General features: G+C 31.8%; 3 protein-coding genes across 6 annotated transcripts; 2 read left to right on the top strand and 1 right to left on the bottom strand.

The window, feature by feature from the left end:
* The first annotated feature begins 340 nt into the window (after positions 1-340).
* Positions 341-5141, top strand: LOC105253967 (prion-like-(Q/N-rich) domain-bearing protein 25). 2 transcript variants are annotated; one of them, XM_011262370.3, is made up of 7 exons: positions 341-716; positions 2065-2229; positions 2338-2472; positions 2915-3052; positions 3297-3569; positions 3694-3849; positions 4558-5141. In XM_011262370.3, exons 1-7 carry the CDS (start codon positions 611-613, stop codon positions 4629-4631), a joined length of 1047 nt encoding a protein of 348 aa, XP_011260672.1. In that variant the 5' UTR covers positions 341-610; the 3' UTR covers positions 4632-5141. The 2 variants fall into 2 exon arrangements, with proteins under 2 accessions (XP_011260672.1, XP_011260673.1); XM_011262371.3 differs by lacking the exon at positions 2065-2229 and having other exon boundaries at positions 342-716; positions 4558-5140.
* Positions 5142-6767: 1626 nt separating this feature from the next.
* On the top strand, positions 6768-16450 carry LOC105253984 (tenascin). Of its 2 annotated transcripts, none has more exons than XM_025409875.1 (9): positions 6768-6970; positions 10373-10890; positions 12138-12266; positions 12943-13083; positions 13982-14110; positions 14744-15007; positions 15927-16022; positions 16098-16169; positions 16280-16450. In XM_025409875.1, the coding sequence occupies exons 2-9, from the start codon at positions 10746-10748 to the stop codon at positions 16345-16347; spliced, it is 1044 nt and encodes a 347-aa protein (XP_025265660.1). In that variant the 5' UTR covers positions 6768-6970; positions 10373-10745; the 3' UTR covers positions 16348-16450. The 2 variants fall into 2 exon arrangements, with proteins under 2 accessions (XP_025265660.1, XP_025265661.1); XM_025409876.1 differs by having other exon boundaries at positions 6768-7071.
* A 552-nt stretch (positions 16451-17002) lies between these two features.
* On the bottom strand, positions 17003-22393 carry LOC105247950 (glucose dehydrogenase [FAD, quinone]). 2 transcript variants are annotated; one of them, XM_025409874.1, is made up of 6 exons: positions 22137-22393; positions 20521-21639; positions 19014-19369; positions 18436-18759; positions 17899-18281; positions 17003-17393 (listed from the first exon to the last, which is right to left on the bottom strand). In XM_025409874.1, the coding sequence occupies exons 2-6, from the start codon at positions 21093-21095 to the stop codon at positions 17040-17042; spliced, it is 1992 nt and encodes a 663-aa protein (XP_025265659.1). In that variant the 5' UTR covers positions 21096-21639; positions 22137-22393; the 3' UTR covers positions 17003-17039. The 2 variants fall into 2 exon arrangements, with proteins under 2 accessions (XP_025265659.1, XP_011250726.1); XM_011252424.3 differs by lacking the exon at positions 22137-22393 and having other exon boundaries at positions 20521-21785.
* Positions 22394-23379: the final 986 nt, after the last annotated feature.

The raw sequence follows: 23379 nt of genomic DNA, 5'->3' as shown, positions 1-23379 counted from the left end.
ATAACAATATAACAATTACAAAATAATTATAAGATTGTCAACAGAAAAAAAAATTATAAAATTACATACGATTAATAATCTTAACGACCAATATTTTCAGATACGAAACTTTTATTTGCGCATGTTACAAACGTGCAGTTCTGTTTTGTATTTTTACTTGAAAACAATTGTTTGTAGCTTCTGATAAAAAGCATGACTCAATAAGTGGTCAACAGGATAATTAAAACGCATGCTTAATAAAAAAAAGAATAACAAACGAAAAATATTGATAACAATTGTACAACACGTCCTTATGATGTCAATTTGATAAAATAATTGAATTTTTATAAAAAAGCCCGATTAGCTGGACAATTTCGAAGCCGGGAGAAAATTAGCGACCATTGTAGTGGGGAGAGAGTCAGAGAGGAACGAGGATATACGGAATGTGTGTTTGCGAGCGGGGTTGTGGGACAACAAACGAGACGAGGAGGCCTTCGGCGTTTCGGTTTCGCCTTCGTCAGTCGCGCGCGAAAGCTCCAACTTAAGCTGATCGATGATCCACGTCTGACAGACAGAAGTCCACGGACAGACTGAGGACTCGACGAGCGAACACGCAGTGTTCGACATCGCAATGGCATCGATCTCAAGAATCAGAGGAAGGAAGAATCCGTCAAGCATGAGATCGTACGCGGCTCTGATCGTGTTGATGATAGGTCTCAGCAGCGCTGACAGGATCGGTGAGTCGAGTCTGTCGCTTTTAATCAATTCGCTAATTTTCACTTGCGAGCACGTTTCTGAGGGATTCTCGACACGCTTGGCATATAATTACGCAGAACGATGCGCATGTAAATATCTCAAGTGACACGAGTGACCTCTTGTTCCCAGAGAGATCTCGTGGAATTTTGCCTCTCTCTTTGTGTCTCTTCTTTTTCTATATCTGGATATCGTACGAAATATACAATATATTATAATTGTAATTAATTAATTAATTGGGAATTGCGATGTTAGAGCAATAATAATTTTTAGAATGGTTTTAATATAACTTAGGATGTTTTTAATATAATTCAAAAAATGTTTTTATTATGTCAGGTTTTTATCGAGTCTCCTTTGATTTATTTATCTAAGGAAAAAGCAACTAATGAATTTGGAGATTCGTTAAATCTGAGATATCGAATAATATTTAGTCATCTGTAACATTTGAATCGTGATACTCGATACCTGACGATTATGACTTATGACACATGATTCATAATAACATAGCATTTTCTTATCAATCTTATTATGTTTTTCTATGTTTGCTTCTCTTTGCCCGCCAAATTTTCTAATGACACATTTTCCTATTAATTAAGCAAAACGTAGCTTTCGAATAAATTCTCTTTACTTTAGATATTAATTGACTTTTTTAATATAAATATATCATAATAAATTTATCATTTACGTGTTATTATTATTCATTACGCATGCACATTTAATTATATGTATCATAATCGACCGCTTATTATTTTATCGAGACATGTGTCTCTAAAATTAATTATTATTAATTTCGTACTTGATAACACTGTAGAATATTCAGACAAATATTTTTCCTGCCAGATGATGTTATTTATCTTCATTGGAAGTCTCTCCGAAGACTTGGGTTTAATAAGTTTCACATATTTTGAAACATTTTAAATTCAATCTGATTAAATTTTCGTCGTTTATGAATTCGTTTATGAATCTTATGAATTCGTTTATGAATCTTATGATTGAATCGAAAAGAATAATTTGTCTCATGTCAAATAATTTATCCCTTATTAAAAACATGTTGATTGAATTTTCGACGTTTATCGAATTTTATCGAATCAAAAATAATAAAATTTGTCTTATGTCAAATAATTTTTCCTTATGAAATTTTTCCTTTAGAAACATGTCTATCAAATCTGAAAATACAGAGTAGCTAAAAAAAATATTCGCTTTGTTTATAATAATTCTCTAGAACGGGAATATAATATAATAGATAGTCCCTGATGGAACCTTCATCTTATCCCCGATAAATTTCCTTGTTTCTGACGCATGTCCTTTCTGAAACGACTGATCCGATTGCAGACACGCCTATTCCATGCGGAAACACGTCAGATTGTAGGAACATGTCAATACTTCCGGTGCTTTCGCAAACAGATGCTTTTTGCAAGGATGGATATTGCATGTGTCCGAATGTTGATAACGGATTTAAGCGCTGCTCGATTCATACATCCATATATGAGATTAGAGGTGATAATCAGCATGATTCAAATATATATCAGAATTTTTGTTTGCTTTTTTATTCACCGAAATTCTTCGATAAACGAACGAGCGAGCAAAATATCTTTTCTTTTTTAGGTCCGCTGTTTTATCGAACGTGTAAACACGATCAGGATTGTAAATACGAGGGTGGATTTTGCAACAGTACCATTAGGCAGTGCGACTGCATAAAGGATTATGTGCCGTCGAAGAATAAACAACGTTGTGTCCAAAGTAAGTGCGGATGAATAGTAAAAATACTTGTTTTTACGAAAAAAAAATAAAAATAAGATAAAAATAAAAATTGATAGATTAGATACTCTTTGCACATTTGAGTTTATTTATCAAATAAAAATTGATAGATTAGATACTCTTCACACATTAAGTTTGAATTTTAATACTTTCTTGATATGGAGTTTGAATCATATACAATCCATACATTTCGTGACAGAAAATTTTATTTATGATAAAAACAATTTATAAAATTATTCTTAAAATAAAATTATTCTTAAACTTAAAAATACACGCATGTATTATCAAAATATGAATATAAAATTGAATATGCATGTAAAATTGCAAATAGAATTTTAATCTGATTTCGAATTAAAATATAAAATGGATTTTATTTGCTTTGCTTACATTATTAACATTTAAATGATTTTTTTTAAATACATAGAGGTCCGTTCGATCGACGCTTTTTGCATGGATGAAAATCAATGTTTGGCATTTCTGGCGAACACCACTTGTGAGAAAAATAAATGCGTCTGTATATCCGGTTATTATTACGTAGACAATGCATGTTGGAAAATGGTCGGTAAGTACCAGTAATAATCAATTAAATAATTTAAAAAATTACTATAAAAAATTATCTCAAATTATTATAAAACTTTATTGTAGAGAGAAAATATAAATTATAATTTTTTATGACTCGAAACGACTTTCGTAATTAATTTCTTCTATCAACTACATCGATTCGTGACTATTCGCGATTAATTGAGAGAGAGAAAGAGATTCTCTCTGTATTTTTTTTACAATTACAAATACAATTATATTTACAGGATACAGGCAACCTTGCAGGAAAAATTCGGAATGCTCGCATATTGAAGATGTGATCTGCACGAACGATATGAAGTGCGAATGCTCGTCCGGAATGGTCCTGAATGAGGACGGCAAGAGATGTCTGATGGCTGCGACAAAAATCGAAGACGAATGCGTGGAGTCGGTGCAATGCGTGGCGACATTCAAGAACTCTTTGTGCCTCGACAAGACATGCCAGTGCGAAGCGAATTATCATTACGAACACAACTTGGCTAGGTGTTCTCCCAACAGAGGTACTCATAGGCTCGCTTTGTCACAACACATCGCAGAGCGATAAACGATTGCGCGTCGAAAAAATAAAATATACGTATATAATAGATAGTTAGATACCAAGGAGTCGTTTACATTATTTTACAGTTCTCGATGATGATTGCGCAAATGATTACGAGTGTTATCAGCCCGAGGATTATGAGAAGAAGAATGATTCGTCGATCAAATCTGTAATGTGCAAGGCTAACAGATGCACGTGCGCCGAAAATTATGTCAGGCAAGAGAACACATGTGTGAGCGCCGGTGAGTGAATGATATACATCTCTCTTTAATATATCCTACAGGATAAAATGGTGTAATACGTCGCATATTTAATTTAAATCCATATGAAATATATTTATGACAGATTTTATTGATGGTTGAAATTTACACAAATTTAATAATATTATGATTAATAATTGCGTTCGTTTTTTATTAATTGAAGTATTCTAATTAGGTGAATTTTTTACAATTGAAAAGAACATTTCTTCCCAGACTTCGGTGAAAAATGACTTATGTTAAATAATTACAACAAAAATATAAAAAATAAAATAAAAATGAATAAAATATTTTTTTAAATTACAAAATTTGCGCGCGATGAAACAAAAATTCATATTCTAGCTTAATAAAAATCTTGATTAAATATTTACAATGATTGCATTATTCTTCTAAAAAAATATTAACATCCATTTGTAGTTCCTTGATCTTCATCGTTTCTAGCAATGCCTCTTTGATTTATTCCGTCTTAATTTTTCTCTTATATCTCATTCTCCTATTTTGCTTGTGATTCGCTATAAAAAGTGATGAAAAAAATATTATAATAAAGCTAGGACATATTACTCTTATTTGGAGTATTTTATTTATTATACTGTTTTATATTACATTAAGATGAAAATTAATTATTAATTAGCTTAAGAATTAATTTACTTAAGGGAAAAACTCTTTGATTTTATTCGCAATTTTCATTTGCAGGTTCATCATCGCTCAGGACATCAATAATCTCCGTCTCTGTGATAACGTTACTTTGCAGCGCTTTATTCCTGTAAGATATAATTTCCCCGCGCGAAGAAACACGCGATATCGTTGCAAGTCAACAAAGATAAACTTTTGATAATCCTAACTATTATTATGTGTACATTTGTGAGATAAATTTAAGGAGGAAACACATTAGTGCAAACGCAAACAAAGGCGCTGTTGTGTCTAAGGCAAACCTTTATTGCAGGGATTGTAATTATTTGTATTATTACGAGAACTCTGAGGAGAGTCGCAAATTTCTCACAAATAATAGAAATATTGCTTTAACGTGCATAAGAAGCTTGGACACATAGTGCCTGGCAAACTAAAAGATGCATACGATTGTGTGAATTTCCCGTGTAAATGTGCGCGTGTATTTGTAAGACTGTCACGATGACAGTTGAAAAGTGAGAAAAAAAGGTACAAAAAAAAGAAAAAATAGAGAGATCAATACATGGCCTCTTTCGATAAGAGATTGAGAATCCTGTTACATATTAGCTGATTGTATTTTTGTAATAAGTTGTGATATTTTTTTTTAAAGAGAATATAAGTAATATATTTATATTTATATAAATTGCGAATTTTTTAAAGATTTTTCTTGAATATAGAAAAGCAGCCGTTTCCACGATTAGTTTTATTTTCATTCTTAAACACGCGAAGGCTTTATTTTTCGAAAAAGCGGTTGTGGAAAAACAGAGCGTTAGGAAAAATGGCATGAAAACAAAATTGCAATATTAAATGCCGCTGTAATTGCGCGGCAAAACTCAGAGCGAAGGCGACAGCTAGTCGGCGTGTTTTAAAGCCTTCCATTCTGTATTTAATTAATGCGATTGTTAAAATGCAGATGCTGACAGTACGGTTTTAGCCGGCAGCGTCCCTTATTACTTTTTAAACTGGATAAAATTCACGAGCGCGAAGTTATAAAGCATCCAACTGATGGAAATCTTAATTCTCTTTCGTTTTTTTGAACTCGAGCCACAGATGTGCCCGATAATTTTTTATCACACTATATTTTTGTATTTATTAAAAATTACGAGAATAATTATATATAGAAAAAGTAAAATCAACGCTAATAAAATTTCTTCGTTTCTATCCTTTTTTTGAATAATGGAAAAGCATGTATCTTCGTGGCTCGATTGTAAAAAGTCTAATGTCAGATGTTCGTGCTGAATGGAATATAATCGCACATTTTATATAAGTTTCGTTTAAACAAGTAATATAAATTGTATATATCACGAAGATTTACTCTATTAGCTTTCCTTAGATTCAAACGAAAAGAAATGTGTAAGTTTCGAAGTCTTACTTTGTGTTTATCGAGATATTTTTGTGCTATTTGAAAAAAAAATGAGAATATTTTCAAATTACATTTCACTGAGTGAATTTTTCCTCTTTCTCTCTTATGTCAGTTAAATATTTTACTATAAAATTAAAGCATTTGTATTTTTAGATGCATAATTTTCTAGATATGTGATTTTCAAAGCGCTTCTGTTTGTCTTTTTTTACATTTGCCTGAATCTCTGTTTTTATATAAATCTCCGCTTTTATATAAATTTTGTTTTCTTTCTTTTTTTGTTCGAATAAGCGGCTGATATCATTAAGCAATATATCGATTATATATATATATCACGAAGTTCTCTAAAATTGATAATCTTGAAATTCAAATTTTTGATACAATTATAAAATTCTATCTTTATTACATTCATTTTTACTATAACATAAAATATATTTCTTATATCATAAAATAAATTTCTCAATATCCTGCATCATCCTCAACTCATGGTTTTAAAAGAGATGCTATTTAGAGATATTCAAATCACATACTTCCGATAAAAAACTCAAATAAATAGACAATGAGTCTTGCAAAGAAGCCTTTGTAAGTATTATTCTCATAGTGTACATTTTAGCTGAAAAAAATGTAATAATAAAATGACTTCTTAAGAAACATATCTTGCGAAAGATATTCATTTTACGTCGCTTTGTTGTCACAATGCCATTATCAACTCAATTCTGACACCACTATTACATCCGGATCTTCATTCAATCATCGAGATATAAATAAGAATTTTTCCTGAGGGAAAGTTAAAAGACGCGATCAAGTGTTTGCGTATAAAAGCTTAGAGTGTCCGGAGAAAAAAATCACTTCGACGGCGAATTTTTGTGAATTTTTTCCCTGGAATACGAGGAGCGAATTCTTCGAAGAAATGGCGGGAGAACCGAGGAGTCTTCCGGTGAGGGAGCTGCGGACTATTGTACTGTCAATCGTGCTTTGCTTCGCTGTAGAGATCGCAGTCGCCGACGCGCACGGACAGAGTAAGCACCTATTTCGTCAACATGAGTGTAAAAATCGAGTGCGACACAAGGGATATTGCGAGTAAGAGAGAATAACGATATTTTTGAAAAACACAAAAAAATTACATATTGATTTGTTAGAAAAAAAATAGTTACAACATCGTCAAATAAACGTGATTGAAGGTAAAATGTTTAAAAAAAAATTTAAGGATTATTTACGCAATATAAAATTAATATAAAATTTAAGGATTATTTACGCAATATAAAATTAATATAAAATTATTGCGAAGCTTGTAAATCGAATGACAATATCGAGATACGCGGATGAAAAAGAACTTGCGGAGAATGTTTCTCTGAGAAATTAATTAAATTATGTTTTAAATTATGTTTGCACAATGAGAGTATTAATAACACAATAGTTGGGAATGATGCTGAATATTGAAAGACATTTTCAGTGAAAATTATATGGATTAAAATTAAAATCATAATCACGATTCTAGAGTAAACGAACTTGAAGAATTCATCGTAACGAGAGTCATTTCGACGTCATTCAAAATTGATAAAATTCATAAAAATATCCGTTAACGTGACGTTACGTTAATAATAACGAATGTAAAATGTAAAATAAGAATAGTGTTTCATCGTATTAATAATTTGAATTATAATTCTAGTTATAATATAATTTTATATAACAAGTAAAGTGTCATAAAACTCTCTAATCATTAGGTGTGGCAAAAGTGTCCTAAGAAAATTGTCAATATCCGGTCCTATTTATCGGAGCGATTTACATTATAAGCTTTGTAGAAACGCGCTCTGAAAATGATAATATTCAACATTGTTTAAAAAAAAAGTATCGAATCACGATCACGCGTGTTTAATTATAGACTATCGATTAATCGATTCAACTCTGCTGAGGCAAATACAAATCGCGTGAAACGTCGCGACTCGACAAATTTGACGTTTCACAAACACATTGATTGTTTTAAGGATAGCATTTCTATGATCTAACGTTTCAATATTAATAACTTTGCTATAATTTTAATTTTAATTATAATGTTCGATTCTTTTTATAAATTGAAGCGATATTTAATATTATTATTATCCTTTATAGAGTTTACAATCTAATGCTCCGATAAATAAGACTGAACATTGCCTTTTCAGGACAATTTTGCTTAGGACAATAATAATAAAAGTTTCATAACAAATAAAGTGTATCTCATAAAACTCTCTTCTAATCATTATGACAATAATTGTCAATCGTAGTTTACATTGTAGCTAATTACATTGTAGTAAGCTTTACAGAACCGCGTGAAAAGATAGTAATAATAATATTGAACATCTTCAATTTAAATGAACAGTTTCAATTTAAAAAAAAGAGTTACAATCATGTTGTTTAATTACAAACTATTGATCAATCGATTCAACCTTAGGCAGGTATAAAATCGTAGATCGAAACATCGGGTCTCGACGAATTTGACGTTTCGCAAGCGTCGAGGAGTGTTTTAAGGATAGCATTTTTATGACCCAGTAATCTCTTCCTCTCCTTCGTGGGGAATCTTCACGAAGATCGTGGCGAGTCACGGAGACCGGATCTACGCTCCTGGTTCTCACAGTTAGCTGAATGTCGAGTGTAGAGAATACGGCGATCACATAATTAAAGAACACAAAGAGGGTGGGAGGGCGCCCCGTTTCCTTCGCTCGTCTGTTATTCCGACTTAACAATGCTCTCTGGACTAGCGAGGGGGATTGCAACATTCCGGGTCTTCGACAAAAACTTAGACACAGTTCTCTACAAATAACGTCATTAACATACGACATTGTAATTACATTCATGAGCATTATCATAATTACCACATTTAATTGCAATTTGTGTTCCCTTTCAGGGCGATTATCTGATTGATAATTCGCACTTCTTGCATTCGATGAATGGGAGATTTCAGAATATATATAATTCGGGTTCGAGTAGTTTTTCTAAAATGTACGGCACTGTAAATCGAGATACACAACAATGGCTTCTGCTGTGCTGTTACAGCACCGCGTGTGTTGCGCAACAGATACTGAAACTATAGAAAGGGCGCTAAACTCGTTTGTGCGTATCCGCCACGATCGACCTTCGAACATTTACGGGATCGTCGTTGAAATCCAAAGCGGGAAACTTGGCCCACGATTTTATGACGTGAACTCACCGTGATTTAAATCGCGCATGTTGCAATGGATCCTTTGAAAAAAGGATAAGATAGTAAATTGAAATAAAGTATCAGAGATTCAGAACGAGATATGAATTTTGAAAATTAAATATCTCACACGCACTTGTACATAAATATATGTTCTTCAAAATAAAAGAGATCTATTTTAAATTTTTGCATAAATATATAAAATAAAATATATATAATATAATAAATATAATAAATAAATAATATAATAAATATAATAAATAAATATAATAAATAATTGTCAGGCTTTTAATCTATTGAAGAGAGGTCGTATTAATTAATTTACATGTTGTAATCCAAAGTAGGAAATATACACGATTTTATTTTGTGATGTGGAATCACTATGATTTAAATGGCGTTTGATACTTATTGTTTGAAAAAAAAAGAATTAACATGGCATAATAAATTTAAATAAAATAGGACATAAAACCAGACTTTAAAAGTTATATCTTCTTGAAACTAAAAAAAAGAATAAATTTAAATTTTTGCAGCTGTGTAAATAATTTTCAGGCTTTCAATCTGTATCGAAGAGATGCCTATTGCCATACGAACTTAACTTACACGTTGTACAATAGTAAGCATTAGGACGTATTAGACAGGAAGTATTAGATTAGATGTGCTATTTTTAACTCGGAAGTCGAACGGGATCGTAAGGTGCATTCGAACGGTTTAGCATCTGTTATTCGCCGATGACAAGTCAGCGCAAATTATTCCCGATGATTACCGCCGATGAATGTGCACATCTTTTTTTTCGAATCCGAACCAATTCTCTACGGGGTGCGTGTTCAACCATAATTTCCTGGTCTGTCGAGAAATCGACGAAACAAGGCGATTCTATAGCGACGAGCCCACTCGCACGCGATCGTTTGTGAACTAGATCGTCTCAAATTAGGCTTGTACATATGATTAGAGAGAAAAATAAATTAGAGAAAAAATATATTAGATAGAAAAATAAAATTAAAATATATATCGTGTGCTCTTTAATTTAAGCCTGAAATAGACATACTTACTTGTAAAGAAGATTCTTTTAGCAGAGAATTAGTCGAGGTATCGTTGAACTGAATTTGAATTTTATATGAAAAACAATTAATTTCTTCAATTGTATGAATTCTTTTATTAAAAAATAAAAATGAAAAATAAAAATCGCGAAGAAAACTCGAATAAATCGGATTGAAAAATTAATTTATCGCAACAATAGCAAGTTGAAAACATTTGAAGATCTTGTAATTTTCATCGAATAACTGTCGGACATGATTCGGACAAAATTCCAGATTGATTCATCCAAGATCGACTGAACGATAAGCTATTTTTTTTCACCGATGTCTCGCCTCGAGCAGGCGAAGAAGTGATCGACATAGGCAGAGGATGATTATGCGGGATACGCCTCGATGATATCCGTTCGAGGGTGTAGCCTGTATGTGTTTCTGCCTGTATTGCGATTGCGCAAGCTAACATCGAGGAAACAATGAGAGCGTCATCGTAAGGCTAAACGGGGCCCCGGCTGTGCCCCGATCGTGACGTGGCGGCCTTCGAGCGATCGGATCGGATCGTCCCGTGACGGGGACCGAAAATGACAACAGGCCGACCGGCGGTTTTGGTGATGAAACGTTCCGGACGCGGCGTTTGTCCGCCGTCATCGCGAGGATGACGAAGACGTGGACGGTAAGCGGCTTCACGGGGCTCCTCGTCCTCGTACCCGTTACCGTCTGCGCGACGATCACCTACGTCAACAGCAACGAAGACCCGTCGCGATGCAACGATCGCAATAATAATAATCGCAGTAGCAATAGTAAGCAAAATTTACAAATGAAATATACAGACACTCGGGGCCTGTCGCATTCGACGATTTCGCAATTGAGAGATTTTACGACATGAGATTTTATATTGTTCGCGAATCCAGGGTCCCCAGTCTATTCTAGGTATGAGAAATTCATGATTTTCAGGATTTTTTTTTTGAAGAATATTAATATATAAATTAATATATATATCATTTAAAAAAATATAATCTATAATATATATTAAAAAAAGTATATATAAACTTTTTGACATTTTTTATATATTTTTATTGATGTAATTAAATAATACATCAATATTTTTTAAATCTTGGATATTTAGCTCCTTTTTTTGTTCAATACGAACTTTTGCGCGTAACGAGTTCAAAAATGACATGCTGTTTTTCGTGTAATAGGTTGAAATGAAAAATTTCGTTTAATTTTATTCCGTAGGATATTTTTAGAACTAAATTAAATAATTGTGATTTAAAAAATTAATATTATAATAATATATAATAAATATAATATTATTTTTATAATAATATATAATAAATTATATATATAATAATATTATATTTTTCTGATCTTTAAGAAATTTCAGCAAAATTAAATTATCTAATTTTAAAATGACATTACTTATTTTTCATCTTTTTCTAATGAAGTTAAATTCAGTATCTCAAAAAATCCTACTGAATATATTATAATATATAAAATTAAACTAGAGTTTTCATTTCAGGCTACACATTTCATTTTACATTACACGAGAATGTCACACTTTTATTTTTTATACACAGAAATTTGTATTGAATAAAAAAACTAAATATCTAATTGTAGGATTTAAAAATTTATTGATGTACTGTTTATATAAATATCAATAAAACCATATGTAAAATGCCTAAAAACTTAATTTCTAATATTCTTAAAAAGAATTTCTAAAAATCAATTTTTCATACTGCTAGAATAGATTAATCTTTTAACAATGAAAATAACAAAACGAAATGACGTAATATAAGATACTTCCCGTTTTTCACTGATCGCTTTTGAGGGACTTCACAGTCAATTTGATCGATGAATACATAAAATGCTAGGCTTTCTTTTTTATCTCTTCACTTTTTTTCAATGTGATTAAAGATTCTAAAATTTAAGAAGAAAGAATTTCTTATAATTATAAAATGTAAAAACTTACATTTTATAATTATAAGAAATTCTTTCTTTTTTTTCTAGTGGTAACATATCGCGTTACGCAAAAACGAATATTTTTCAGAAACTTTCTCAGTGTGTAAATACGATGTCGACTGTATCGCGAATGCGTTTTGCAAAAACCAACAAACCTGCTCGTGCAAAGAAAATCACATCGAGTTCAGGACTAACAACAACTACAGATGTCTAAGAGGTACTTTTTTTCGAACCGATTATATACACTAACATTAATCTCGCAATTTTCTACATCAGGTATAAAATAATATTTCAAAAAAGAGTTAAAAGATGAGATAAATTGTACTCTAAATTTCAGTCTCTAATTACTTGAACATTCGGGATCGATGTCATCGACCTCAAGAACCGAGATCCCGCGGAGATACTCGTCCATCCCTATTCCTTTCTCACGATCCCGTCTCACCTGGAGCGTGTCGTTCGTCGTGCTCGTTGAGCCGACAGAGATCAGAATAATTTCTATGAATGAGTCAGAACGGCGTAAATCCGTTCTTAGATACAGCCCTTTCGACGCGCAATAAAATATTTAAATTAAATTTATATTTTAAGTTGAATTAAAATCGATTAAAAATTTAGCAAAAATTCCAGATCGTTAAAATAAACATCGCGAATTGCGAAGCATTCTGAGGATATTTTGTCCTACAAATAATAATGTCTGAACTGCACTTTTGAAATTTTCGTAATTTCACTAAATCACCTTCAGACGTTACGTCACAGATTTCCGAGATGTAAATGAAAAATAAAGCTGTGCGTTTTTACTTTTATTAATAGGATATAAGAAATTTGTATAACGGTTTTCTAACGAAACAAATCTGTTGAGTGGACACTTGCATGAGATAACCATGTTATTTCGACAGTGGCCACTCACATCGGCGATCCCTGCGAGGAAGATATCCAGTGTGAGTTTACATTTACACCGCAGTCGGAATGTCGAGAAGGCACTTGTCAATGCGCCCACGATTCTCACTTCACGGATGGAAGGTGTTACGAGTCCGTCGGTGAGTGTTGTTTTCCTGAGAAACGCTTCAGTCGGCCCTTCATTACGCATATTTATGGGAAAAATAAATATCCCGTGAGTTAATAGGGGGAAGAGATAGAATGGAAAAGTTTATTCGATGCAAGAAGAAACGTAAAGCGAGATCTTACGATATAATATATTATTTGAAATTGCAAGATTTACTGTTGATATAATAATGTTGTAACATTGATATAAATTTTTATTTTTAAATTATCGATATCAAGATAAGATCCAGCTTATCTCTTATTATTTTGAAGCGATATGATCGATGTTTTAAATTCTATTCTTGCAATTAGACTCGCTATAACTGCTATCAGCCTTGCACTTGACTTGCATTGTCTTTAATTTCAAAACTTTTTTTTATAAGCTTGCATTCTGATTTTGTGAATTTTATACTTAATAATTTTCTAGAATTTCTTTGATGTTTATATAAGTTTGTAATTTCAATAATTTATTATACGTCCTAAAAGACCAGAATGATTTATTAAAATGTAATCAATAATGGCTTCCTTATATACCTGAAGAATTAATATGTATAATATTCATTAAATGATCAAAAAATATGGAAATTTGTGAAATTTATATTATTAAGATTATTTACACATTTAATTCAAGTTACATATATAACTTACATGTAATCCTATATAACTTACATGTGAACTTACATGTGACTGTTTGAAAAAATTACGTTCTACTTATATTTTATTACATTAACACAATTTATAATTATATTTAATAATATATTTTATTACATTAACACATTTACATAATAAATAGGATTGAGGAAAAATACATATAATACGTAGAATACATATGTAATCGATAAATATATATTTGATTAATTAACAATATTAGTGTTATCTTGTGCTCGATTATAGGTTTAGGCAAACGTTGCCGCTCGAATCGCAATTGCTACATCAAGAATACCTTTTGCGAATACGGTTTCTGCACTTGCGGTTTGCGTCATCATGCGAATCCTGACAACACCGGCTGTCTACCGAGCGCCAGTAAGTATCATAACAATCAATAGAAACTATTACATTCGATATTTTTTGCGAGAATTCTGCAAGCTGTTCGAACCTACCCTTTCAGCTTCTTCTACTCCTTAAGAAAAATTGATAATTTTTAAGAATTTTTCTTGAAGGATATTAAAAATTGAAATTTTTTTAGTGTTTTATTTTTTTATTGATGTTTAAGTAACTTTATCAATTTTGCGAATTTTTCAATAAACTTTGAAAGGCAGAAATGTAAAAAAATTGATTTTTTACTTTCTAAAGTAGACTCGATTTTTAACAATAATACAAAGTAAAATAAAATATAAAAAAGATAGCCCTCCCTCTCGCTAAAACATCCCATTGTATTTTGCAGTTTGTGTATGAAATCATGAAAAATTAAAATAGACTAAGATAAAATAAGAAAAAATATTTTCATTTTTATATATTTCGGTTCTACTTTGGACTTTTTTTGATAATTGTGTAAAAGAGCATATCAAAAAGCATATGATCAAAAAGCATATTCTTAATAGCATCTTGCGTTGACTCTTATTAATCTAATTTTTTATATTGTCACAGACTTTATGTCAGAGACTTTATTATTTGTATTGATGAAATTATGTATCTATAACACATTTCTTTTTTTAGAATTAAACGAAGACTGTAACAGCGACGACGAATGCGTGGTGGAGAATTCGAGGTGCATACACAACAGATGCGACTGCAAAGTGGATTATGTGCTGGCCGAGAGCGGCAAACGGTGTTTAAAAGCCGCTTTTTGGATCGGTGAAGAGTGCGAGCAGCAATCTCAGTGCCAGATGAGCCTGAAGCATAGCCAATGCGATGCAAACGGGACGTGCGATTGCGTCGTCGGCTCTCATAGACGTGGTCGTCGATGTTACGTCGATGTTGGCGAGTATATTAGTCCTAAACGCGATGATTGATTATATTGATAAATATGAAAAAATTTGTCTATAATAATATGTAGACGATTCTTATTAATTTTCTCATAAGAAACAAGAATATGACATTTAAAACACTTAGTTAAGTTAATTTTTATGAAATTTTATTTCAGGATTTAGAGAAATATACAATTAACTCTTTACGTTATGATGTGTCGTTCAGTGAGCTATCTTTCCTTTCTCAGTTTTTCATTTTTTCAACTACTTTTTTAACAGCAAATATCTATAGAATAATAATTGGGTTTTTTGTTTCTAAGATTAGTAGAGCATTAATAAGTGTAAAAATATATAAAGGCATTAATTGTTAATTGTAAAAACACTAAATGTATATAAAAATAAATTGTCAAAATTAGTACTTTTTCATGGAGCATTTTCCACTAATTACTTATTTTATTTACAATATTTTATTTGTGTTTTCCAATATATTAATTATATATATAAATAATATAACAATATATATATATATATATATATATATATATATATAATAATATAATATAATAATATATTAACTACAATAAACAAGAATTTTGCATTACATTAAATTTTCTCGCTAAATTTACTAAATTAAGTATCTTGTTTTATTAAAAGAATTGAATATATTATTTCTCGAAGCCTAACAAAAATATTATGCTCATAATTTTTTCCTCGTTTCATCTTCAATGAAAATTGACTAATTTTATAAAAAGATTTTATTTTCTTGTTAATCTTGTTATCTTTATTTGAAATAACACGTCTTTGATATTTTTGATACGAGACGAGAATAAAGTTTACAATCAGAATTATAATTAAATTCGAGAAAAATATAATTGTATATTGGATGCAAATCTTATCATTCATGTCAAAAATAACGCATTTTGCAATTTTAGAACTGGGCGGTCGTTGCGAGACTCACCATCATTGTATCACTGGAAGTTTAAGGGATTCCAATTCGACGTGGAAATCGAAAGTGGATTGTGTTAATGGTATGTAATCGTTTATTAAATATAAACTTTATCATCCGAATAGCGCTGAAGGAACGTGATTTTAATCATTTGCAGGTTTCTGCACTTGTACCGATGGTTATACCTTGATGGAAGAGCTGCAGGATTGCATTCAATTCACCGATAACGGTATCTTTTATTAAAAATTTTGATTTAACTATCAAATCAATTTTATTATTTTTATCGATTTAATTATTAATATTAAAATTTATTTGTTTTGATTTTTCTCATTTTCGTAGGTGCAACAGGGTGGCAAGCGTACGGAATACTTTCCATCATCTTTATCGTGAAATTTTTCGTATCTTAAGGATATGATGGATAACAATCTGTATCCAACAGCGCTTTTCATAAATCTATAAAATTTCGTTGATTTAATTTAGAGTATTTAAATATATAGAGTGTCGTAGAGCTTTAATAATTTATCTATAGTTTAAATATGTGTATTTATTTAAATTGAGCTTGATTAATGTAAATTTGATATCTTATCTAGCAGTTCAACCACATAAGCAGCCAAAGAGAATCAGCGTGTTTTCTCAAGTTGAGAAAGCAGCGAATCCGTTAGATCATTATAACGACATTGTTCTTTCTTCTTGACATACCAAGTGAATAACACTACAGTCATCGACTAGATTACACACTTGAGCAGAACGTCATCCCTATCCCATGCGAATCAAACGTGCATAATAATTATACGCAATTATTCTCTATTCCCATAGAAAACAATATTTCACCTAACAAGTAGAAAAATTCTAGAAAGTGTGCGTGTTCGTGTTGTAATATACAATATTCTAACACATCTCTCTCTCTCTCGTATACACAGAATTTCCTTTACGAGTTTCTATCGAATTTTTCTGGCACAGAGATCAATGCCCTTCGAATCCAAGAGGTGATTTTCATTTAATCACAGTCTTCACGATAACATATCCCACATGTTTTATACCACGTAACGTGTAACATCCTCCTCCACTTTCTTGCTTCCCACACACACGTGCGCGTGATTCACGGAGCAGAATTTTTCCAGTCTTCCTTGATCATGTCACTGACTTTCTCGGCGATCATGTACACGGGCGCGGTCGTGTGACCGGCGATTATGGTCGGTATGATACTGGCGTCTGCGACTCTGAGACCACCGATTCCGTGCACCCGTAACCTGTGGTCCACCACGCCCGAATTTCTCCGCGTGGACATCTTACACGTGCCCGCGTAATGAGCCACGGTCGTCGACACGTGACGGGCGACACAGGCCCAGTACGGGTCGCTCTTGAAAGTAATGTGTTTACATCCCGGAAATGGTACTGATAGCAGCGTCGCGTTGTAACGTTTAAACGCCCTCGTGGAAGCTATGTCGATTGCCTGGAAAAATAAAGAAAAAATTATATAATTTTTTCTCTCCTTTATAAATTTAGTCATTTTTTTTCTCTCTTAATTATAAAATTAGTCAAATTTTCGTTCAAATTAAAACGAGAAAAAATATGACACTATAATATTTTTATTATAGTTATATTATAGTTATATTAGCTCTAGATTTCGAGAAATTAACATTTACCTGATTTAACTCTCTTGGAAAAACAAAACAATTAACTTATTTCGCGGAAGAATTTAATATAACATGAAACCTCTGTTTATTGGAATTATTAATCATGAATATAAGAGCTAACTAAGAGCTTTAAGTGTCGTATCTTTTTTCTTATATGAAAATTAATAAGAATTTACTATATTATAATAAAAATATTTTTCATATTTATCAGTGTAACAATGTAATTAAAAATAAATGGTGACAAATAATGTAATTAAAAATAAATTTAAAACAAAAAATATATTATATATATTATATATTAATATATAAGGATTCTCTTGCCATCTTTATAGCTTGCACCATCGTATTTAGATCGTCTTCGTGATCATAATAATTCATGTCGATGATCGGCGAGTCCGACTGATCGGTACTTCTCAAAGTGAATCTGCCGCGGCTCTTGGGCCGCAAAAGCACAGGTACAATCGTGAAAGCATCGAGACCCTCATAATCACCATAAACCTCTTTGTAAAAATCGTCGGTAACTCCGAGTAAACTGCGAAAAGTTCCGGACACATCGCCAAGAAACGAGCTTACGCCCAATATCAACTCGATATCGGGATGGTCATCTTCTATCATTAATTTGCTTCTGTTAGGATACGTTTCAAGGATGTCACGATTGATGGTGATGGAAGTTATATTGGGAACAGTCCGAGCAATAAAATTTCCTACAAGAAATAAAATGTGACTTTTGCATTTCTCGTTCAAAGCAATCAAGCTTGAAGACAACTTTGGCAAAAGAATCTAAAAAGTAAATACTAACGATGGACCTTATATAAATTTCACAGAAATTTCTAAAAATAACTACTATAAAATGCTTACCATGTCGCTTGTGTACTTTTCTTCTCGTTATACTCAAATTAGCCTTAGTATTAATGAAAGCTAATGCCTCAGCGCCTCCAGGTATCGTCCAAGGACCTGTGCCTTGTATCAGATACTGCAGGAAATTAGTCGGACTGGAAGTTAATCGCGGTTCGATAACGGTTATGCTCTCGTTGACTAGAAACGTTAAAGCTGACATGGTCACGTGATCCTGTAAATTAAATCCCACTGGAAGATCCTCGATTGTACGGATGCCTAAGGAGCTCAAGTGATCCTTCGGACCTACTCCGGACAGCATCAGTAACTTTGGTGATCCAAAAGCACCTGTGCATTGGGAAAGAAGTTTTTATTCCCGTACAAATATATTAAGTAGCAAGATGATTTGTAAAATATAATAACTTTTATTGAAATGTATTTGTAAGTTGAATGTTTCTTTCTAAAATTTAATTAATATTTGCTTTCTTATCCATAGAATTAACCTTTTTCATCAAATATTTTAAATCCGTTATTTATTTTACGTGGAAAATAAAATCACATCTTTTTATTCCACAAACTTATAATATATCCTAAATATATACCTGCACAGAGTATAATCTCTTTAGTGGGAGAGATGAAGTAAGTTTTATGATTCTTTACGAATTCGACGCCCATGGCTATTTTCGTCTTTGGATTAATGACAATTTTCGTCACCGTCGAAAATTTCGACAAATAAAAGTTTGCTCGGCCACGGATCGGCTTGAGGAAGGCTTTGCTAGCGCTAACTCTGTGCCCATTCCGCAGATTCGCTTGCACACTCGAGAAGCCTATGGACTTGTCGCTGTTGTAATCTATTAGATCATAACCGAGCTCTTGACCGGCCATCAAGAAACGTTCCTTGAGTGGAGTAGCGTAAGAAGGAGTTGTGACATCCAGGTACCCATCGTATCCATGGTATCTGACGAGAAAAGAAACAAGAGATTATAAAGCGAAAAGGAAATAATATTACAAATTTCGTACAATTAAAATTATTTAAAATATACTAGGTATGTAATTAAATTTTGTTCTATTTTTTATAATATTCAATGTTTATTCACGAATTATATATATATATATATATATAATTTATGAATAAACATTGAATACTATAAAAAATAGAACAAAATTTAGTTACACAGCTAGTATATTTTAAATAATATATATATGTATATATGTATATATGTATATATGTATATATGTATATGTATATATGTATAGTTTAATCATGAAAGTAATCCCCATGATTTGCTTCCATCTTTCAGATAAGTTAAAAAAGTTTATAAATTTCGAATCGATAAAAAGTCTGGTTTTTATTTGCAATAAATTCATCAAGTCATTTTCCTTGACATTTCTAAATTTTTTTGTCCTGCCAAGGCTTGCTCTATCGAAATAAATAGTCTGAAGGTATTATATCCGGATGGAGTACAATAAGATACTCTTGGTCAATTTTGCCAGATGAGGTTCAAATTTAAGTGGACCTTTATTTTGTAAGGTTTCTTTCTAACTTCTCGCTTATAAACGAAGTAACTAACGAAGAAAAAAGATAACAATACTAATCTGCAATTTTATTTTGTCGAATTCAAATAGTTTCACAGTAAATCATATTTGATTATTTTATTTGACATGTGGCAAAATTGATAAAGGACACATTATTGGAACTTGATTGGATTTTTTGTTCTACTCAGTATATCCACCGAACATAGTGTCTTTATAATATATTCGAATCGATGCAACATGTCGTCAAATAATTTATTTGAATCGATGCAACATGTTTTGTTTGACAAAAAATTTAAATGTCGAAGAGGAATAATTTGAATTTATCTTTTTATCTTATATTTTTTGCAAATAAAAATCAAAGACTTTTTATCGATTCGGAATACATAATTCGTTGCAAGATGAAAGAAACTGTTGAAAAATGATGAGGATTCATGATTAAACTATACATGTATAATTTGCCAATAAATATTGGATTTCATAAAAAATAATGAAAAATTTATTTATACATTTAATAATTAAAGCTTCCCGAAAGAAGAAGCGGACAAGAGAATAAACATATAATTTCTGATGTACCTTGCCTTTTTATCGATCAGTTTACACCTCTCGGATTTGATGAAATACGGCAACACGTCCTCGTAACTCCAGCCTGGATTATCCAATCCCCAGGTATCGTAGTCGGCTGGCGAACCCCTCGAATAGATCATGAAGTTTATCACCGAGGTGCCGCCGACTGCCTTACCAGACGCTATTTTGCAACGACCATCGACCATCGACAGGCAGTATCCGCCCTGGCCATTCGCATCCTGAGGTCCCGGCTCACTTTTGTACACGCGGGCGTAGTCCGTGACGTGAAGGATCGGCGCTAGAAAGGGAATATCCGTGAGGAAGCTCTCGTCGTAGCCCTGTTCGAGCACCAGGACGTTCCAGTTGGCATTCTCGGTCAGGCGATTCGCGAGCACGGATCCCGCCGAGCCGGCACCAATCACCAGGAAATCGAAGGGAAGAGTGTAATCTGGTGTCTCGTTCTGCGGTATCTTCGGTGGTGGCGGGAAGCCTGAGAAGAAGTGACGAATCGTTTCGAGAAGACCTGGTGGCAAGATCCCACCGACGTATCCCAGGAACAAGATCGTCAAGTAGAACTTGAACATCGCGAAGCGATGATTTTCACTTTTGATTTTCTTTCAAACACATGTGCCGATGTCTCTTCCTAGTTTTGATGTATCATTCGCATTTCAATCTTTACTGTAGTTTGTCAACTTTTTTCCTTATATATATAGCTGTAATTTTGACATTTTAGCACAATAGAATCGCGAAATCCGAGCTCCTGAGATGACGAGAATTTTGATTTCCTCGAGAATCTTTAATTTAGAAGAATTTAAACTAGCTTATAAATTTAGCTAATTTAAATGTCCAATGATTTGATATGATTTATATTATTTTTTGCACAGATCTTCTTGATGTTGACGTATCAACATCTTCGATAAAGTTTGAATAATATTTAGAAATGTGATCTTCAAGCACAATTTATATCACAGATGCGCGGCTATCACCGAGTATCAGTGGTTTATGACAACGCTTTATTGCATCTCTTCCCTTTTTAAAACATGATGTTAACAGGCAGTTGCAGTATTGTTCAAGATTGTCGTAGATTTGAATAGCATCAGGGTCGAGTACGTCAGCTGTTGGCATCCTCTTTACGATCATGGCCATATGACGCGAGTAATATAAAATGAAAGAATGCAAAGTGAATACTAATCAGCGGTTAAAAATGCTAACTGAATGAGATTGCATCTTTCTAGTGATTTCGAAATCATTGAAAAAAACTTGAGATGAGAATGAAGAACTTATTATAACTTATTATAACATATTACATCGACAACGCGATATCTATTGACATAAAATGGATTATCTCTCACTTTTTTCAAGACTTAATAATCTTTATGAATTCTTAATAATCTTTATGAATTCTTAAACAATAAGATAGCAGTAATATTTTTTTCTTATGTGCTTTCTCATACATTTACTATATACTAGATATATTTCTGATATTTTTTTATTATTCGAATTGTATATCTTTGATATACTTTCGATTCAATTTAAATGGACAATTTCAAGTGAAACAATTAGCAGATAATTAAAAATTAATCATATATATTTTCCTTTTTTGATTTAATAAAGAAAAAAAATACCTGTTATTGTCGTGCATATGAAGATGTTCTTGCTTTTACAATCTTGATAAAATTTTTCAAGAACGCGAGTTATACTTGAGTGGGAAATCGAAATTTTAATGAATGATTGGATAAGAGAGATTCGTGTTTATCTCGTTAAATTCATTGAACTACTGATTGTGAGATCGAATCTTTGTAGTCATCTGCGTGACTTGATCAAAATTGGGTGAGAGAAAAAATGACAAGGTCGACTACTTTTCTTGCGTTTTTATAAAAAAATAGCATACGTTATTGCAATTTGTTAATCTTAAAATTTATCTCATGTACAATTTATAAATGTCAACTTGTTATATGTACACAATTATTTATTAATATTTTTTTCTTTGCAATGCTAATTGACGTAACCTACAAAAAAATATACGTGCACTTTCGACTGACAAGTAAACATAATTGATGTAAATTGGTGTATGAAATGATATATAAACTTTCGCAAAATGTAATTTAACTTTGGAATGTGGCACGCACTTTTGAAGTGTTTTGATATTATTTTGAAAATTCAAAATAATATCAAATTTAATTTAATTCTATTTAATTTTATTTAATTACTTTCTGTTACTTTCTCGATTTTGAAATGCAAGTAACAAAATTTGGCATAAAAAGGTGTAAAATAAATTTTAATGATAACTTTTTTTTTAATTAGTAAAATATCTGAAAAGAAATAGATTAAACTGAATAAATTGCAGTAAAAATTAACGTTAATATTTCGGAATAAAGTTACAAATTAAAATTTAGATGATTAATATTTAAGAAAAATGCATCAATATTATTCAAATAGAAAGGAAATTCCATTGATGATATTAAATCGAGGAGTGGTATCAGAAAATACCTGCAGAAAGATATACAATATAAAATCCTAAAGAAACGAGTTTCGCGTGACCTACATAAACAATTACGACATGGTCCATACTTGGGGATCTATATTTACACCTATTATGTTGTGCGGAGAAGATAACAAAGTTACATAAGACATATTGTAGTAATGTCGAGTTTCGATACTGCATGTGTGTGAGTGCGTGGTTTAAAATTGATGTTTTCGACGAGAAAATTCTGATGCCATAAATTCTTTGATTCCCATAGTTACAAAAAAAAAAAAAAAATAAAACATTTATAATAATCTTAAATTCTTTAACACATATGTTTTTTAATGTCAAAATATACTGACAAGGAAACTTCGTGAAAATTGGAAAATTTTGATTTTGATGAA

The sequence above is a fragment of the Camponotus floridanus genome, unplaced genomic scaffold, assembly GCF_003227725.1.
Source record: "Camponotus floridanus strain SB8 unplaced genomic scaffold, Cflo_v7.5 scaffold29, whole genome shotgun sequence".
Taxonomy (NCBI): Eukaryota; Metazoa; Arthropoda; class Insecta; order Hymenoptera; family Formicidae; genus Camponotus; species Camponotus floridanus.
This window is presented reverse-complemented; position numbering and strand designations above follow the sequence as displayed.

Excerpts from the sequence above, each read along its gene's own strand:
- LOC105247950 (XM_025409874.1), bottom strand. The coding sequence starts at position 21,095 with ATGTTCAAGTTCTACTTGACGATCTTGTTCCTGGGATACGTCGGTGGG. Across the intron at positions 18,760-19,013 it reads AGAGATTATACTCTGTGCAG|GTGCTTTTGGATCACCAAAG; the intron begins GTATATATTTAG and ends CCCAATGCACAG. Across the intron at positions 17,394-17,898 it reads TGGTGCAAGCTATAAAGATG|GCAATCGACATAGCTTCCAC; the intron begins GCAAGAGAATCC and ends TTATTTTTCCAG.
- LOC105253967 (XM_011262370.3), top strand. The coding sequence starts at position 611 with ATGGCATCGATCTCAAGAATCAGAGGAAGGAAGAATCCGTCAAGCATG. Across the intron at positions 3,570-3,693 it reads TAGGTGTTCTCCCAACAGAG|TTCTCGATGATGATTGCGCA; the intron begins GTACTCATAGGC and ends ATTATTTTACAG. Across the intron at positions 3,850-4,557 it reads GAACACATGTGTGAGCGCCG|GTTCATCATCGCTCAGGACA; the intron begins GTGAGTGAATGA and ends TTTCATTTGCAG.
- LOC105253984 (XM_025409875.1), top strand. The coding sequence starts at position 10,746 with ATGACGAAGACGTGGACGGTAAGCGGCTTCACGGGGCTCCTCGTCCTC. Across the intron at positions 12,267-12,942 it reads CAACTACAGATGTCTAAGAG|TGGCCACTCACATCGGCGAT; the intron begins GTACTTTTTTTC and ends TTATTTCGACAG. Across the intron at positions 15,008-15,926 it reads TCGATGTTACGTCGATGTTG|AACTGGGCGGTCGTTGCGAG; the intron begins GCGAGTATATTA and ends TTGCAATTTTAG.